We start from the raw sequence: 17,667 nt of genomic DNA, 5'->3' as shown, positions 1-17,667 counted from the left end.
GTCACTCACACGCGGAAGTGTTTGTTTTGGCGAAGGAGAGAACAACAGTTATCGTTTGTAGACGATCAGCTGCTGCCTAATGACGTGCACGGTGTAATGTGTCCCATATCAGCAGATATTAAATTACCATTATTTATTTGAATGCCTTATCGTTATATTCTATTTCCATGTGGCATCATAAGCGTATTGCTGTCTGGAATGTATTGCATTAAAGCTGAATGGAGTGCGCGTTGGAGTTAATAAGTGCATCATTATTGTGCAAGGTGGTCCAGTGATGTTGTAGTGGTGGACTGCATGGCCCTGAGCTTCGTTAAGTTCCTGCTGAAAGGAGGACTGCCAAGTCAAAATTGTAATTCTTCGGGGGTTTTAACGCACGTATTTTTGTAAGTATGCATCTCGGGTCACATGGAACAGGGTCAGCTTTCACCCTAACTCTAGACCTGTGGTGTATTTAACGTGAATATATGTATACTATTTTTAAAACCATCCTTGTGTTGTTGTCTTTCGGCAGAATCACTTGTCTGACACACCGGGAACCAACTCCGGGAAGACTGAGGGTCAAAGTTCATACAAAGAATTGTCCCAGGTCTTTTCTTCAAGGTAAGCTTTTGGACAACGTTTTGTGTTCTTTATAGAAACGCCACAAGATATTGAAAAGCAAATTCAACCAATGAACTGGTAGGATATATCTGAACGCAACAATGATTCATGTTTTCTCAGGCCTGCACATACTACGTCTGACCCTCCCGGATGATGTGACCATGGATGAAGACGGTAAAGAAACCAACAACAGTGAGCAGAAGATGGACACTAGGCCCAAGAGTGGAACCGGCAGTCTGCGTGGTGTGAAATCCAAGTTCTCCCAATCCAGAATCGGCCCCAAGCAGCAGCAGCAGCAGCATAAATTCAGGGGTACGCTTCAAAATTGGCTCGTCAAACCCCGAAGGCCTCACGGGAGGGGGGCAGAAGCTCCGGACGTAGTGGACATGGTGGACGTGGACTCCTTCCGGCGCCGCTGCCACTCCGCTGCGGCTGAACACTGTGCCGTGGACACTGGAGAAGAGCGAGCCCCTGCCTGCGACGACGCCATGGACTCTGGGGAAGAAGACACCCAGCCGCTGACCCCCCAAAGCCTGGAGATGGACAACGCCACCGCCGCCACCCCCTCTTCCTCTTCCTCCTCCTCCGAGGCTCCGCGGCGTCCGTCGAAAACGGAGGGCGAGGGAGAAAGCTCAAGAAGCAAGCCCAGAATAACAGACTTTTTCCGGGTAACGCCGTCACCAGACGTTCTCGTCTCGCGGAGGAGGAGGCAGCAGCAGCAGCAGCAGCAGCAGCAGAGCGGCGCCGTGTCTCCGGAGCAGGACGGCTCTGCTCCAGAGGAGGACGAGCGGGACGTCACCTGGCTGGGGACGCCCATAAGCGAGCTGCGGAGGACGCCGGAGTGCGGCGGGCGTCTTCCCCGACTGAGGGCCTGTCCCGTCCAGCACACCGTGATGATCAGGGTGGGGGCGGCTGGGTCCTCTCTCACACTCTCACACAGTTTTGTTGTTCAGTGTTATTGTTCGACTGTTAATTGTGTTAAGCACATGACTACTACATAATTATGATAGAGAGAAAAAGACAACAACATATGTATGTAATATGTTATAATAATACAACATATTACATTATGTCGTTATAAACATAGCTTGCCACGCGCACCCGCATAGAAATCTTGTTTCCAGATTGGTAGCAATCAAACAGCCTGGTATCCTGGTACACAAGACACTAGCTCGTAGTTTCATTGTTTCAGGCTCAGGGTTGTGACTTGATGTATTTGTCCCTAACGCTTCGTTTCTGTTGCTCTCCATGTCCCAGACGGATCTACTTCAGAGCGGGAAAGCTCCCGTCCCGTACCCGTCCACCTTCATGGATCTCTGGGACGACGTCCATGTAAAGATGCCTTGCTCAAAGACAAACTTGTTTCCCGTAGTGAATGAGGTATGCACAAAATCCTAGGCCACTATTTCAAGACCCTTTTTATATAGCAGAACTCATCTAGGTCAAGAAATGACCACACTGTTGGCACAGTAACCATCTCAACTAACATACTAACCGCATGCAGAACATGGTGGGTGCAATTGAGAAGCTACTGTTGGTGGCTGAGGAGGTCAAGCAGAGCTCCATGGGTCATCTTAAGTTATTAGTATGGACTCCCAGCACTACACATTTAATGTTAACAGGTAGCACTGATGACCCTCCACGCGGGTCTTTGTAGGAATTCAAGGCACAAAAAGTAAGGAGATCTCCTGTAGCGTGTCCATCTTCACAATTAAAGGTCCCATGACAAGCCACCAGGTGTGGTGTGATTAGATTTGAAAATCTGTCTGTTATGACATCACAGGTGGGCGTGTCCACCTAGATGTGTGACGGATAGATGAGCAACGTTTGTTACCGTCCACTGGGTAGGCTGGTAGACTGATCTATCAATAACATCTGTCAGTTACCTGTGTCAGCATTAGTAACACAGGTAAGTCAATAACCTGTGTCAGCATTAGTAACACAGGTAAGTCAATAACCTGTGTCAGTAATAGGTAAGTTAGTAACACAGGTCATCTCCTCATGGCATTGTAATATCAGTTAACTTAACACTAGAAGAGTCAGTAACTAATGAAACAGATAAACAAATAAAATTATATATATATATATATATATATATATATATATATTTAAGCAATAGATCGTATATCGTAATAGTATAATGAGCGTATACCACTGACTGAAGTGATCTATTGCGTTTATAAAACGGTTACGTAAGTGGCAAAATGAAAGTCATAGACACCCTCAATTTTGAAAAAGTGAGAAAGTCGGAAAAGCATTTTTTTTTAACGAATACAAAAAAGTAGTCCCTCCTGACTGCCTGCAAAGTGTACGGCGGTTGCTATGCAACACACTGTAGCGTCCTTCAGAGAGAAGGCTAGAGACGGTAGCTTGGTTCGCCGGCAATTTAGCCTACTATGGAGTTCACTCACCGTGTGCCTATTGCTTTACAACATTTCCACCCTCTCCAGCAATCAACATGTTTTTAGGCTTCAGTGAACTATGCTATTGCTTTTATATATAAATAAACAACAGTTCAAGTTAGGCGCGGAGTGATACTGAACGGGCGTCATAGCTGTGTGTATACGCTCAATATACAACCGTTGGGAACCAATCAGATCGCTTGATTTAAGCCACCCGTTTTATAAATATATATATATAATAACACCAAGAAGCAAGTAAGGCAAATCCTTACACAGCGCTACAATTTGCATCTGACATCATCATTGTATCATGTGCATGTGCAGGAAACTCGAGTTCTGCAGAGTCTCAGCCGATGGGAGCTGATCCAGGAGGCGCTGACGAGGAAGTTCACCAGCTCCAAAGATCTGAAGGTGCGGTTGGGCACACACCCTCTGGCAAAGTGCACTGCACCGTGTTTGCATAGTCATGCTGGTATGGCTTCAGCCGTTTGACTGGAGGTTGGCCAGCTCATTCTTTGTTGACGTAGGTAATTCCTCTGTGCACAATGCCCAGCATTGTGTTTTGTAGAAGATCCACAATGACACTGGATAAACACTGGCTGTCAGATATGATGTCAGATAAGGCTTATGTGGTCAACTTTTGTAAGGAAATAAACTCACCTTTGTCATCCTCTTGTATCGGCAGGCACTTTGTTAAAAAATAAATAAATAAATAAATCCACGTTTGTTGTGTATGAGCAACTCTCAGTCAAAGGCGGCTGTGAAGTGTCCAATCAATTAAGAACACTTTGAAAAAAAGAAAGCTTCAGAGAATTATGCGTGACAAATGTGGATTGTTGTTAAACCAAATGTGGCCCAGAAAGTGCAAGTGCGATAATTAAATACATCAGATAAGACTAAATGTCCTTCCATGGAGGGAATTGCAACTAAGAGTTTGTGATGCGATGTCCTCCTAGTTGCTTGCGGCTACCATCTACCTGTAGATGGCGCCATCACCTCAGACAAAGTTAGATCCGCAAAAGCGCATTGGGGAAGAAATATCGATGTGTTAAGTGAATAGTTCCGATGTCTTGCCTTTTCTCAAAGACTAAATGGTTGTATGTTATTTTCGCAGAACTCTATATTGAAATATAATGCTGCACATTCCAAGAAATGGGACTTCACAGCATTGCATTCATACTGCACCAAGGTAGGTTCATATTGAAATGGATTTATGTCATCGTTTCACAGGGACCAGAAATATAGCCTACTGCCCGAGTCTCTTCATTTTTATAGTAAGAGGGAAATAGTGAAATAATTTCAATGCATTGAATAATAATGCAGCAATCTAAAGTGAAAACTGTCTAAAGACATGTATTACCTCACGTTTGGAGAAAGTGCAGACTGCTTGTTGGTGGTTTTGATGTAGCAGGCCTGGGTCAGCCACTGCTAAATGGAATTTCCATTACAGGCGAATCCCCAGATTAGATTCTTATTGTAACAATAGAGTCTAGACTATAGCTCAGTAGTTTGGATGGTTGCATCGCTTTTTTATAATTATTTATTTACTTTTGCTATTAATTATTTGTCATGTCAACAATGGGTTGATTAACCTCATTATAGACATTTCACAGACGGTTCATCAGCATAGCTGAGTCACATGACTGGATGTTGTCTGTCTGCCGAGAAGGTAGACGGATTACATCAGCAACTGCTGGAAAAAAATATTTTGGGGTGGCACCTAAAAAATAAAAATAAACTAAAACAAAGTATTTAATTTGTTCTGGCACCGGTTGACCGTTCAGCTGATTGGCTCTCAGTTGCCATTCATCATCTGTTATCTGTAAGCAGTGTGTTTCACTCACACTTTCATATCATAAATATGAAAATGTAACCTGTAGGTAGATCTCTCAATGTGGTCTTGCTTCAAACTGGAGGGGTGGGTGGCGGGGGGCTTCTACGGTCACATGGGACCACCACTCGGCGTTGTGTGACAGCAGTATATACATTAAGGACTTGTTGTTGATGAGACGTGTGGCCGTGCATGCGTGGCTGCCATTTTGAACACATTTGGTAATGGATTTAGTCTTTGAGAGTGGCAGAGGGTGCAGCCCCTGGATGGGTCGTGGGAGTCAAGAGAAGTAATTTAATCTTCTGCCAAAAGGTCACGTTTTGTTAGCTTGTCAGGAAATGAATGTGTCTGACATTACATCTCAAAGAATGGAGTGTGCTGTCAGAATGTGTCTGACATTACATCTCAAAGAATGGAGTGTGCTGTCAAACTGATCGCATGCAACATGTATGTCATAAATCACTTCACGGTTTAATAGGTTTTTTTATTTATAATACCAATGTTGAATGAAAAGAGCATTACACCTATGGGTTGGGGATATGGTTGTACAAACTGTTTTTAGATAGTTATATTAATATTTAAATTCATCAAATCTATTTATTTTGGTAAGCCAAATTAGTTTGGTGACTTATTTGTTCTATTGCTGTTATTTGTTCCAATATAATATTGTCTGTGTGCATTTCCTAATTATTACGTCAATATAGTTGATTTAGGGATTATCTGGGATTCTAATTATCTATCAACAATTTCTTGACACTCAACAAGTGTTATTGGACTTCATTAGAGCCATCCTCTGGGCTCAGTTAGCGTTTATTTAAGTTTTTTGACCATGTTCAATCTTGGAACATTGTAGAGTGATTCATCTCCAAATGTTTGAACTTCAAAAGGAGGGTGCAGCATGAGTGTCAGGGGGGTGGGGGGGGTTGGGGTGGGGAGGGGGTAAGTTACTGGATCATGCACTCAAAAAGAAGTGCATGAAGTAAACACACAGTTTAAAGCCCTTTTTAGATCAGAAGAGTAGTGAATAAAATATGGTTTGTTTTTGAGGTTGTTTCCCTGTTTAATAACTGAAAGTAGTCCATCACTCTTTCTGAGAAAGATGGTCTCCAAAACCATAACTGTTGTGGGTCATGTTATAAAATTCCACTATTATTCACGTAGCGCAGTGCAAATAAATATTGTCTTGCAGCGATGCCTGCTATCGAGATGAATGATCAATACTCCAAACGGATAGCGATCATTACATTTCTATGAGTGTAGTTTACCACTATCGATGCAGTAAGCGGACACGTGTGTTAATAAAACTAATGTTACCTCATTAGCAATTTCCTCCAACATATGCAGTGACTGTGGTGTTGCTATGACAAAGAATGAATTGATAATGTGCTGGACGTAATGTGTGTCGTATTTGAGTCCCATTCAGCTCCATGATTTGTAATTATTTTATTGACGTGAGAGAAAATGGCACCAACCAATCACGTTCAATGTAAAGGACCTGAATACCGCTGAAATGGAGCTCAGGTCGCACTGCAATCACACAAACAATATTGATCTGTGAGCGATTCATCGGTCCCCGTTAGTGCCCATGCAAGGGTGGTCACCGAAAAGTATTAAAGCCTGCCCCTTAGCCTACATGAAACCCCCCCAAAAAGTGAATCCATTATGACTCTGGCAAATGACGCAGCCTTCTCTCCCTCCGTTCATCAGGCTTGTTGTGTTTCTCTCCTCCTTCCCGGGAATGTCACGGTGGGGCAGAGACAACGGAGCAAGAGGGGGTCGGGTGGGGGTGGGGGATGGGGGGTGGAGGTGATGATGATTGACAGGACACGGGTCTTCATTGAATATTCATCTGTGCAAACAAACAGCGGCACGCTCCCTGACGGACGGCATCACAATTGTTTGGTTTTGTCTTGAAAGCCCTCCTGGTTATTCATGGGTGCCTGGACCACAGGATGTGCGTTTCGTGTCGGCGCGGTATAGCAACGGAGAGGGCGATCAAACATCCCCGCATGGTTGCTCTTGACGAGGGGTCGTAGGTCAGAGACCTACGAAAAAAAAAAAAAAAAGTGCGACGTTGCAGCAGTGTACATTTATTATTGTTTTGTTTTGGCGTCGCCGTTTCCCGTGGTCGGCAACCTCTCTCGGCGTGATCTATAGACTCGCGTCGAGCCGACTCGCGGCGCTGCTCCGCTTCATTTGATGACCTGTCTGCCGCTGATTTAAGGAACTCCGGCGCTGGTGCTACCTCAGCTACCCCAGTGCCTCTCCCACCACCAGCAGCCCGCCATCCGGTCCTGTCCATCGCCGCTCGTTCATTACACCCCCCTCCCCCTAGGAAGCTTTCATGATGTCAGCCCGGTCGTTACTTATGGCAGCAGTTTAGCCTGGCTCCCTCTCGCCAATGATATAAATGTCCCGCGCTGGGACCGGCGAGCGCGAGGGTGTTTCTTGTTTCTGGAAAACCGGTGCATTATCTCCGGCTCTGCTCCATCTCAGGGCCCCTGTCTCGTCCAGGAAGCGGCCCCTAATCAGCTGGCAGGGCCCTGTAACCTTGATGAAATTGGCCTTTGATGGATCACGCTGACATTCAGGCAGCCAATAGGACAGTAAATAAGTGCACTGCGTGCTGGCCGCCAGGAGCCGTACCGCTGGGGATGGATGGCTGGTGGTTTTGCTGTGATGCTAATATCTGAAACATTACCTGCTAGGACAGTAGTCTGGCACTAGTCCTAGCACTTCATTTGTGCAGCGTCTTATCCTAGCTATCTTTGTTGTATAAAAGGAATGGGTTAATCTCGTGATTGTAAGTGCTTGGCACTTGTTTTCTATGAACATCCTTACTCTACCGACAGCGATATATATGTTGTTTCTCTTTCTTTTGACAATTGTACTTCGTAAGTCACTTTGGATGAAAGTGTCTCATTGTGGGCTAAATTGGCAATGACTAAAACAGAATGGTTCTCTGCTTACTAAGAGCAACCAACCTGTCCATCAGGAATCCTGAAGTAATACCTTTGGCTAATGAAATTGCTTGGCTGTGACTGTCAGTTATGTTCTTTGTAAGGTGTGGCGAGGAAGGTACCTCTACATTCCATATGATTGCTTTTGCTACGTTTATAACTTCAGGATTCCTGATGGACAGGTTGGTTACTTTTAGTAAGCAGAGAACCATTCTGCCAGCCTAGAAATCTAGACGCCCCTAGCGGCAGCAAATTTAATTTGCAGCCAGGGTCGTCTAGCAACTCGGGCTTAACATAACAACGACTGCGTTGCGACGGTTCCCTGTGAAGTCCCAGCGGTCAATCATCACCAAACTTGTGTACTTATTCGTCAGGGTCTTATGGTCTGCGTCACGGTCTTAATGGTCTATCAGGGTCTTATGGCCTGTCAGGGTCTTAATGGTCTAACAGGGTCTTATTGCATATCCTCATGCTGAACAAATATGCCTCAAGAACCTATGAGTTTATTTGGATAGATTTGCGACTATTTTGAACTTTGTTAAAAACACTCAATTTCCTAAGGATCCTAGGTTTTTTTGACGTATGGTCATGAAAGTTTGTTCGCCCATCACCAGATCCAAGCTGAGGCTATTCCAGCGTTGTCAACTCTTTATGGTCTGCATCACGGTCTTAATGGTTAGGGTTAGTCTGTCAGGGTCTTCATGGACTGCGTCAGGGTTTTAATGGCCTGTCAGGGTCTTAATGGTTTATTGGTCGGCTTATGCTTGGCACCATAAAATTCTGCTTGCTTCTTTAATTCAGATTATAATCATTATTTTTCTGAAACTGATCTCAACTTGAGGTAGGTTTTGCCAATACAGATTACCAACCAGAACACCCTTCTGTCACCACTCCGCCGACGTTCGTTTGATTACACCGCATGTCCTTAACATTCTGATGCGCCATCCATGCTGTTGACAGTGCTCATGTTTTCCTGCCGCAACTAATCAGTGCAAACAGATGATATTGTCCCAGCTGGGCCTTCTGTCGAAAATCAAACGTAAACATGTTGCCTCTCGCTCTCTCTCCCGCCGCCTCCCTCCCACCTCCCAGGTCCTGGAGCCGGATGCTGCCCAACATCTGCTGGGCTCCCTGCTGCCAGACATGGTTCAATTAGCGCTGCGAGCGTCAGAGCTGTGCACCAAGGTAACTAGCCCCCGCCGCCACCACTACCGCCGCTACCAGCCCACAGCGGAGCCTCTCGCCCCCGTCCGGGCGCTGATGAATAATCGGGGGGAAAAGAAGTGCGAAGTCGTGGTGCGTGGTTAGTGACGGCCTCTTCATCAGATGGGTTACGATGCTACCGGTCGTCTGGAGCTTTGTTGAGGCCGTGGAGCAGGAAGTGCTGTGTGTGTGTGTGTGTGCGTCTGAACCAGGAACCAGCTCTTTAGCGCATCGTTAGTCTGTACACTTTGCATGCTTGCTGTTGTAATAATGCGTTAATGGTGTACTTTGGTTACCTCTGAAAGCCCCAATTTGATCTAAAATACAATAAATGATGAATGACTATGGATGACGTAGTAGTAGTAGTAGTAGTAGTATTCTACGAGTCCCACCACTCTCCACTACAGTTGGCAATAATAAGTCTGGAAATCAAGCAGCTGGCCTAAGATCGATCCAACACCACATCCATTTCTCTGGGCCTATTAAAATGTGGTGCCTGGCCTGTCTGTGACACAAACCAGAGATTAATGTCCCCCACCTACTCCCGCCAAATTGTAAACAAACCTGAAAGCTGATTTCTTTTTCTGTGGTTGTATTGAATTTGTAAGTGACTGAAGGCTACGACCAGCAGTGCACTGCATGGAGGACATTTCTCCCCCCCCCCCCCCCACCCCCCCCCCACTCTGTAGCCCCTGTCCCTTGGGATCATGAGTGACTATACGTTACCGGGGCAGCGGAACTCCTGATGCTGATTAACAAACCCCTAGACTTTGACCAGGAGTGTGAATCCCTTTCGGAGCTCGGGCGGAGAGTTACCTTGTCGACTTGATTATAATCACCCTGGCTTAAGGACCCCGCCCCCCACCGGCCCCTCCAGGCCTCCACCCCCCTGCCCCCCCCCCCCCCACCCGCCCTCTCCAGGGCCAAACCCCCCTGCCCCCCACCCCCACCCCCACTCCCTCCTCGCCCTCCACCCTCTCCTCTGGTGATGAGTGGTTCCAAACAGGTCTTGTTTCCACGCAAACTCATTCTAATTCTGGCTCCCTCATTTACGCAAACAACAAAAGATTTTGACCTTCTTCTGAATCGTCTCCTCCTCCTCCCCTCTCCCTCCCCCCCTCCCCTCCCTCCCTCCCCCCCCGTCCAGCCCATCCCGCTCCTGAAGGAAGGGGAGGAGCACTCGGTCACCATGTCTCAGGAGCAGGTGGCGTGCCTGCTGGCCAACGCCTTCTTCTGCACCTTTCCACGACGCAACTCCAAGAAGTCTGAGTACGGCAACTACCCCGACATCAACTTCTACAGGTAGCGTTGGGAGGGAGGGAGGGGGGGGGGGGCGTCCCATCATGCAAGCCTGTGTGACTGTCCACGTGTGTGTCCTTTCAGTCTGAGTCTCGGGGGTAGGATGCATGGCCTTACCCTCCCCGTGGAGACGCGCAATGCTGGAGCCGTCCGCCAAAAGACTGAGCCCCACTGAATGAGCCTGGCCTTTGGACCCTGGTCTCTTACTTCGTTCAATTTTATTTTAGCTTTTTACGTTATATATATATTCTGTTTTTCTTCTTTGTCTCCCACATGTAAAAGCCTTAGGCCTTGGGTCCGGATGAAAGGCGCTATAAAAAATCGAATGTTTTTTTAATGTTAATATTATTATTTATTGTGCTTGAATGTATCTGCATGGTTATCCATTTATGGAGATCAAAGCTACAATGTTTGAACGGAGAGTTCCGCTTCGACAGGAGCTCTCCAATACAGTGGCTGCGACGCAGAGAGCACGGAGTCCCGGTGAGCCTCACTGGGCTCTGTGTCCAACGCAGACCACAGCAGACGTTCTCATGGCTGGACAAGCGGTGGCTCGTCACCTGAACATGTCACCTCTGTAGCTGCCTAAGCACACAGCAAACATATTTTTTTAGCTGCTCACCTTTCACCGCCCACATGGATGAGTCACGTTGACCTTTGCCCCGCAGGTCGCGACCTTTGCCCCGTAGGTTTTTTTTGAGAGAGAGCGGGGGATTTTTGAGCATCCTGTGATCCTCAAGAACTACGTTTTAGCTTTTGCCCTTTTCCAAACCTTGGGGAAATAATGTATACAAAAAGAAAAGTACAATTCCTAATATATTAAGGGTTTTATAATAGAACAGTATTTGATGGTTTATTTGACGGTTTTCCTACTTTTTAAAGCCCACATTGTGCTGAGGGTCGTGATTCCTTAAAAGTCAAAGTCTTTTAGAGGGTTGGGGGAGGGGGGGGCGTCTCCCCCGTCGTGATACATCACCGCGGCGACAGAGTGCCATCTCTGTTGGCATTGGCTGTGTAATTACCTAAATGGAGAGGGGGGGGGGGGGGGCAATTAGATTAACAACGACTTGGATGGCCGCTGTGATAATGCAGCGGGGCCGCGCTGGCTGGCCGGCGCGTGCGGAGCCCACTCCGCCGCCGTCAGTACCCCGCTCACGCACAAGAAGCTCTTCTGTGATTAAACGGAGCGTCCAGGAATAGACGATAGAGGTCTGAGCGATGTCGGGCGGTCGGCCTGCCCGCGGTGTATGTACTGCAGTGGCTGGGTGTCTCTTTGCTTTTCTTTTTTTTTTTTTTTTTTTTTTTTTGATGGGCAACAAGCCAGTGCTTTCTTTTATCTCGTACAGACCGGGGGGGGGGGGGGGGGGGGATTCGGCCACTCTTTCAATTAAAAGCCACGGCAGATTTAGAATCTTGACGCAGGTTGCAAAAAGAAGACGATTTGCTTAGAGGTCTGAAAAACACACAATGAATAAAAACCCAGAGAGAGGAGAGAGACGGTTCTTTATACTCCTCCTCAGAGTTACATCACAACCTCCTCCTTATCTTTGGTCACTTTGACCGATACCGCGGCGGCGTTACGTAATTCGGCCCCATTCAACGGTCGCCGTTGTGTTGTGCTCGGCCGAAGACGACCTCAGCGCCATTGTCCCCGTTCACTAAGAGCCTGCCTGCGCCGCGGCCAGCCAGCCAGCCAGCCAGCCAGCCAGCCAGCCAGCCAGCCAGCCAGCCAGCCAGCCAGCCAGCCAGCCAGCCAGCCAGCCAGCCAGCCAGCCAGCCAGCCAGCGCCGCGGCCAGAGAGCGCTCAGCAGCCCCCTCAGGGCTGCAACAGGCCTCCGCTGACGGACAGCACCAATGGAACGGAGCGCTAGTGGATGTGGACGAATGGGTCTCGGCCCCCCCCGGGGGCCCTCGGGCTCGGGCTCTCTGTGCACTGGAGCCAGAGTGGTGTCGTCGTCGGTCCATTTGTGCCCGGGTGAAAGTCCCGCTCCCGATTTGCTAAGAACGGAGGACATGGAGGGCTTCTTAAGAACGGGCCACGAGCCCTGAAGCAACGGAGGGAACGCCGCCCTCTCCTCCACCCCCCCCCCCCACCCCCCCCACCTTTCACTGTCGCTGCATCTTACCATTAGGAAAATAGAAAGTGTGTGTGTGTGTGTGTGTGTGTGTGTGTGTGTGTGTGTGTGTGTGTGTGTGTGTGTGTGTGTGTGTGTGTGTGTGTGTGTGTGTGTGTGTGTGTGTGTGTGTGTTCCTTTCTTCATCTTGGGGGGGAAAAAGGAACTAAAACATCCTAATGTACCCCTAAGGTGGGGATGATTTTCACACACAAACACATACACACACATAAAGCACACACACATAAAACACACACACACACACACACACACACACACACACACACACACACACAGAGACTACTCCTACTTTTTGAGAGTGTTGTGCAGAGGACAAAGTGCCCGGGGCCCCCGGGGGCCAGTGACAGGGCTGTATCGGCAGAGGAGCTGCCACATAATGGGGCAGCGAGCGAGAGGGAGAGGGAGGGAGAGCTGAGCTGAACCAACGTGACCGCTCGCCTGACTGAACTCTGATGGGGGAGGGGGGGAGGTGGGGGGGGGGTTAAGGCCCGGCCACGAGTCAGTGCCTCCTCTTGTTTTAACTTGTCTTTAAATGATCTGTTTAAGAAAAGAGACCTTTGTGGACTTTGACAATGTTACAACCACTTAATCTGGATCATAAGAAATGGTAGGATGTAATCCGAGCAGAGTTGACTAAAAGTGCTCTGCTGAACGCAATGGCTGAACTGTCCTTCTCTCTTGGGTCTCTAGGTTGTTTGAAGGGGCTTCTTCGAGGAAGATTGAAAAGCTAAAAACGTTGATGTGCTATTTCCAAAGCGTCACTGAGAATAGTAAGTTTGAATGTTTGTACGTTTGTCTCTACTCTGAATCTTGGACGGCTATGCGTACTTTTGTATGCGAATGAAAAGTAAACTGGGTTCCTACTCCTGGACTCCTCGGTACAGTGTCAGGGGTACAGTTGTGTGCAGTGCAGTGGTGAACGCGTGCGATTCCTGTGTGAGATAATGACAACGGAGACCTGTTTTTGTTTTTCCAGTGCCGACCGGACTCGTTACATTCACACGGAAACAACTGGATTCACCTCCGGACTGGAACAGGTAGAGCGCTGCTTTTTGTCCCTTCAACCAAAGACGTACACCTATTGCGTTATCTTTGATCACTTGTCAAATCAAATCCCATTCACCACCACCCTGCGTGGGAGTGTGCAGCCCCTGACCTCTGATCACTCAACCCGCTCTGCCTCTCCCAGCTCTGACTGCCCACTCACCCGGCTCCACGTCACATGTGAAGGCACCATCGAGGATGACGGCCACGGCATGCTGCAGGTGAGCATGCGTGGGAGGAGGAGGTCCTCATCATCGTCATTGCCCTCTTATCAGACCCCAGCGCCCCTCCTCACAGCAGCACCCCTTGTCTTTCCCCCCCCCCCGCCCCCCCCGGCTTGGGTGTGTACTAGGGGTGTGACGATACACTTAAGTCACGATTCGGCACGTTCCTCGGTTTTTGAGTCACGGTTCGGTATGTTTTTTGGTACAGCAGTTTTTTTATTATTTTTTTTATTTGATTTATTAAACATTTGTTTGATAATAATATCAAACAGATGCCTTGCACGAATGAAAAGACATCAAATACAATTGAGGATAAAAACACAATAAAGTCCAGGGACTTATTTCCATTGTGGTCCTCAACACAAAATCAATAAAAACGTTTTTTCAAAAAAAAAAAAAGATTATTATTATATATATATATTTTTTTTTGTTTTGTTTCGGTACATACCGAAATGAAACGTGCATCGAACCGTTAGACCCGTACCGAAAAATGTCGGTACGAATGAGTGTACCGTTACAACCCCTAGCGCGTACAGATCTGTCTCGTTAGGAAAGGAAGTGGAGTCATGGTGGGTTACCCTCATGATTCCGTTCTGTAGCTTACACAGACGGGGGACGCCACACCTTTCTGCCCAGAGCAGTGAGGGGTGAGGGCGTCTCGCTCAGGGGACCCCTCAACACTCCGCTAGGACTCGACCCCGCCGGGGATCGAACCAGCGACCCTCCAGGTTACCAGCCGGCCCGCTCTCACCTCCTGAGCTACTGCCGCCCTCCCGTCTTGTTAAACGGGGCTGAAGCCTGATAAAACCTGATGGGGTTTTCCTCCAGTTCTTTCATGCATGTCAATCACTGAGGGCTGCCCAGCTGCAGTCCATCACCCCGTCACTCACACAATGCTTACGGCGGCTTGAAAGGGCTTCTGCGGAGCGCGTGGCAGTGCATTCTGGGAGCCCGGGGGGGGGGGGGGGGGCGGGCGGGGGGGTCACGGCCCCTGGGCCAAGCCCTCCCCTACTCTCCCCCGTGTGTCGGCCAGACTTCCGCTCTCATTGTCAGGACGCCACGCCCACCCCTTCACTCCTCCACCCTCTCCGTTCCCCCCCCCTCCACCTTTTCCTCCGCCCCCCCCCCCCCGGCTGACGGCTGACGGGGGGCGCACATGACCGGCTACGGGGGGTTAGGCCGACGCCGGCGCGATTGATGGATGTGTCGGGCAAGGTGGTGGGGGACCAGGGGTGAGGGCGTGAGGGGCGTGCGGGCGGGGCGCTGACAGACTGTCAAAAGCAGTTCCCCCTGCAGCAGGATGCCGGGGGCGGACTGAGTAAAGCCGGTCCGTCGATCAGCTGCAGAAAGGCAACGCTACGGCGAGAGGGGAGTTAACACGATGGGGAGCGATTATTTCAGTATATATGAGGTTTTTAGTTTTGTTGAACTAAATGATTTGTGCGTGTAGAGATGATTCTATTTCACGTGATTTTTGTATTCACACGATAAGATTCGAAGACGAGTCCTCTCCTGGCGGGAACTCTTTCGACGTCCGTCTTGATCGGCTTTTTGAGACACGAAATGGCATTAAAATAAAAAATTGACCATATAATGCGTGTTATTATTCATGTATATGTATTTTTCTGCATAGTGTGTGTACATGAATGAAAATGGTTGTTTTTTTTGCCATAAGAGCGTTATTTAGCAGTTCTCAAGTTGTTATTTAGCAGTCGCATGTTAATTCAGGTTCCTCCTCCTAACGTTAGGTGTTTGCTCCGTGGTGATGCTTTGCAGGTGGACTTCGCCAACAGGTTTGTGGGCGGGGGGGTCACCAGCTCCGGCCTGGTGCAGGAGGAGATCCGCTTCCTCATCAACCCCGAGCTCATCGCGTCCCGCCTCTTCACCGAAGCCCTGGGCCACGACGAGTGTCTGATCATCACAGGTCGGTCGGCCCCTCGCTGAACACACACACACACACACACACCGTGAGGTCACTGGACGGACGGTCACTGGGAAAAGTACATGTACTGAGATGGTTGCCTTGTGAGGATCTTCGGTACTCGAGAGGAAACAAACGGACGTGGTGAGACCTAAGAAAAGCCCACCTGAAACTCACACACACACACACACACACACACACACACACACACACACACACACACACACACACACACACACACACACACACACACACACACACACACACACACACACAGGACCCCCCCCCCCCCCCACCCCAGACAGGTCCTCACCGACCCCCTTGATTGCCGTAGCAGGAGTGCCCCATCAGGGCTGGTGTTATTGGAGGCTGGCCCGCTGTTGATTGCCCCCTGCTGGGTCTGTTCTGCTGAGCACCGTTCGGGTCCCGCTGCTTTCTGGTAAAGGGCGACAGGAACCAGCCAACTGGGAAAGACCCACTCAATGCAGATTGAAGAAGACAACAGGAGCCCCATGGGGTTGATTCTCTGAAGTAGTCCTCCAACCACCTCTTCCTCCTCCTCCTCCTCCTGTTACAACAAACCTGAGACCAAATCAAAGTCCACCCTTCCCGCCACAGTTCAGGAAGCCCAAATCCATCGTCTGGTTTAGATGTAAACGCACATGTTAATTAAGCGGTCCTCCTAATTAAACGTTGTAACGTTGTTGACTTTTAAAGATGGATTTTGGGGCCAACCAAACGGCTATCCTGTTTGGTTGGTATATCTAATAAAGCCCAGGAACATCTCCCGCTTTTCCCAGTAATTCAGTTTGGGGAACTACAAATCGTCAGGTTTGCTTCTGAGTGAACTGATGTATTTGTTTGCGTAAACTCACCGAATTAGGGAAAGCATTAACGTTCCATTTTGGGGTTAAAGGTGACAATGATGTCGGGTAATGAAATCCAGTGCGTTCCACACCACTCACCCTTTGTGTCCAACGGGACCACAAGGTGAACCGGTGTGAGGAATTCAGCAGTTCTCGGTGCCCTCTTTGAGCCACAACTCTTCTTATGTCATGTTGGAAAAACACATTGTTTTTTCCCCACGACTCATTCGGCTCCGTGGCCTGAACTCTCCTCGCTAAATTCAAAGATCCTGACACGCGGCGGCTGCTGCTGTTGTTGCTGCTACTACTACTACTGCTGTTGTTGTTGTTGTTGTTGTTCCATCACTGTCCAGAGCCCTGTAAGTGATTTATCGAGCTTCCCTCTGAAATGTTTTTTTTTTTCATTCAGACGAATGACCTGTTCCACTCCGCAAAGTGTAGTTTGTTGTTTTTTTTTGTTCAAAAAAACACAAAGAGCGAACGATGAATGCGACTCAGTAAGCGTCTTGTGGTCTGGATTGGAGCCGTAACTCCAGGTATGAAAACGCTGATAAATACTGAGTGCTGAGGTTGGGCTGAGCCCCAGTGTTGGCGTGGGTCACGGCTGAACGCCTTTAATAGCTTACATGACAGGAAGGTGTTCATGCAGGGGGGGGGAACACGTAGCTCTCCCGCAGGAGATGCATTCAGGCTTCGAGGCAAGGGGCTTGTGGTGACATTTTAGAATACTCTGACTTGTAAGTAATCCGGTGGGGGGGGGGGGGGGGGGGGGAATGTTTTAATGTTGTGTACAAACTTTTGAGAGAGAGAGAGAGAGAGAGATGCGGCACAGCACCCAGTCAGTAGACAAGAGCCGGGACTCACCAGAGGAGTCACCTTCAGATTGGCCCTGCCCTCCCCCCCCCCGTCACTCCCCCTCCTCCACTCAAGCCACTTAACGTTATTACATCAGGCCCAGAATTAATTAGAGCGGGAATAAGAGCTTCCCAGGACCCCCTTCTCTAATGGACTCTTCCTTTCCATCATCTTTATTAAACCGCGTCGCCGTTTCCATTTTTTTCTTCTTTTCCCTTCTCGTATTTCACAAGACCAAACACTGCAGAGTGCTAAATCAGCTCTGGTGTGTGTGTGTGTGTGTGTGTGTGTGTGTGTGTGTGTGTGTGTGTGTGTGTGTGTGTGTGT

General features: G+C 48.6%; 1 protein-coding gene across 1 annotated transcript in view; it reads left to right on the top strand.

Annotated features, from left to right (window-relative positions):
* Nucleotides 1-49: 49 nt before the first annotated feature.
* LOC311366991 (poly(ADP-ribose) glycohydrolase) overlaps nucleotides 50-17,667 on the top strand; it is a 26,311-nt gene continuing 8,693 nt past the window's right edge. Inside the window, exons 1-12 of the mRNA XM_084485786.1 lie at nucleotides 50-383; nucleotides 512-600; nucleotides 721-1,502; nucleotides 1,858-1,980; nucleotides 3,327-3,413; nucleotides 4,117-4,191; nucleotides 8,886-8,978; nucleotides 10,144-10,298; nucleotides 13,121-13,200; nucleotides 13,407-13,467; nucleotides 13,620-13,695; nucleotides 15,475-15,622. Coding sequence (XP_084341912.1) covers nucleotides 295-383; nucleotides 512-600; nucleotides 721-1,502; nucleotides 1,858-1,980; nucleotides 3,327-3,413; nucleotides 4,117-4,191; nucleotides 8,886-8,978; nucleotides 10,144-10,298; nucleotides 13,121-13,200; nucleotides 13,407-13,467; nucleotides 13,620-13,695; nucleotides 15,475-15,622 — 1,858 coding nt within the window. The 5' untranslated portion in view covers nucleotides 50-294. The remainder of the gene's footprint in view (nucleotides 384-511; nucleotides 601-720; nucleotides 1,503-1,857; nucleotides 1,981-3,326; nucleotides 3,414-4,116; nucleotides 4,192-8,885; nucleotides 8,979-10,143; nucleotides 10,299-13,120; nucleotides 13,201-13,406; nucleotides 13,468-13,619; nucleotides 13,696-15,474; nucleotides 15,623-17,667) is intronic.

The sequence above is a fragment of the Micromesistius poutassou genome (assembly GCF_964030765.1).
Source record: "Micromesistius poutassou genome assembly, chromosome: 21".
Taxonomy (NCBI): domain Eukaryota; kingdom Metazoa; phylum Chordata; class Actinopteri; order Gadiformes; family Gadidae; genus Micromesistius; species Micromesistius poutassou.
The sequence above is the reverse complement of the archived record's forward strand: the minus strand, read 5'-3'. Positions and strand labels throughout refer to the sequence as shown.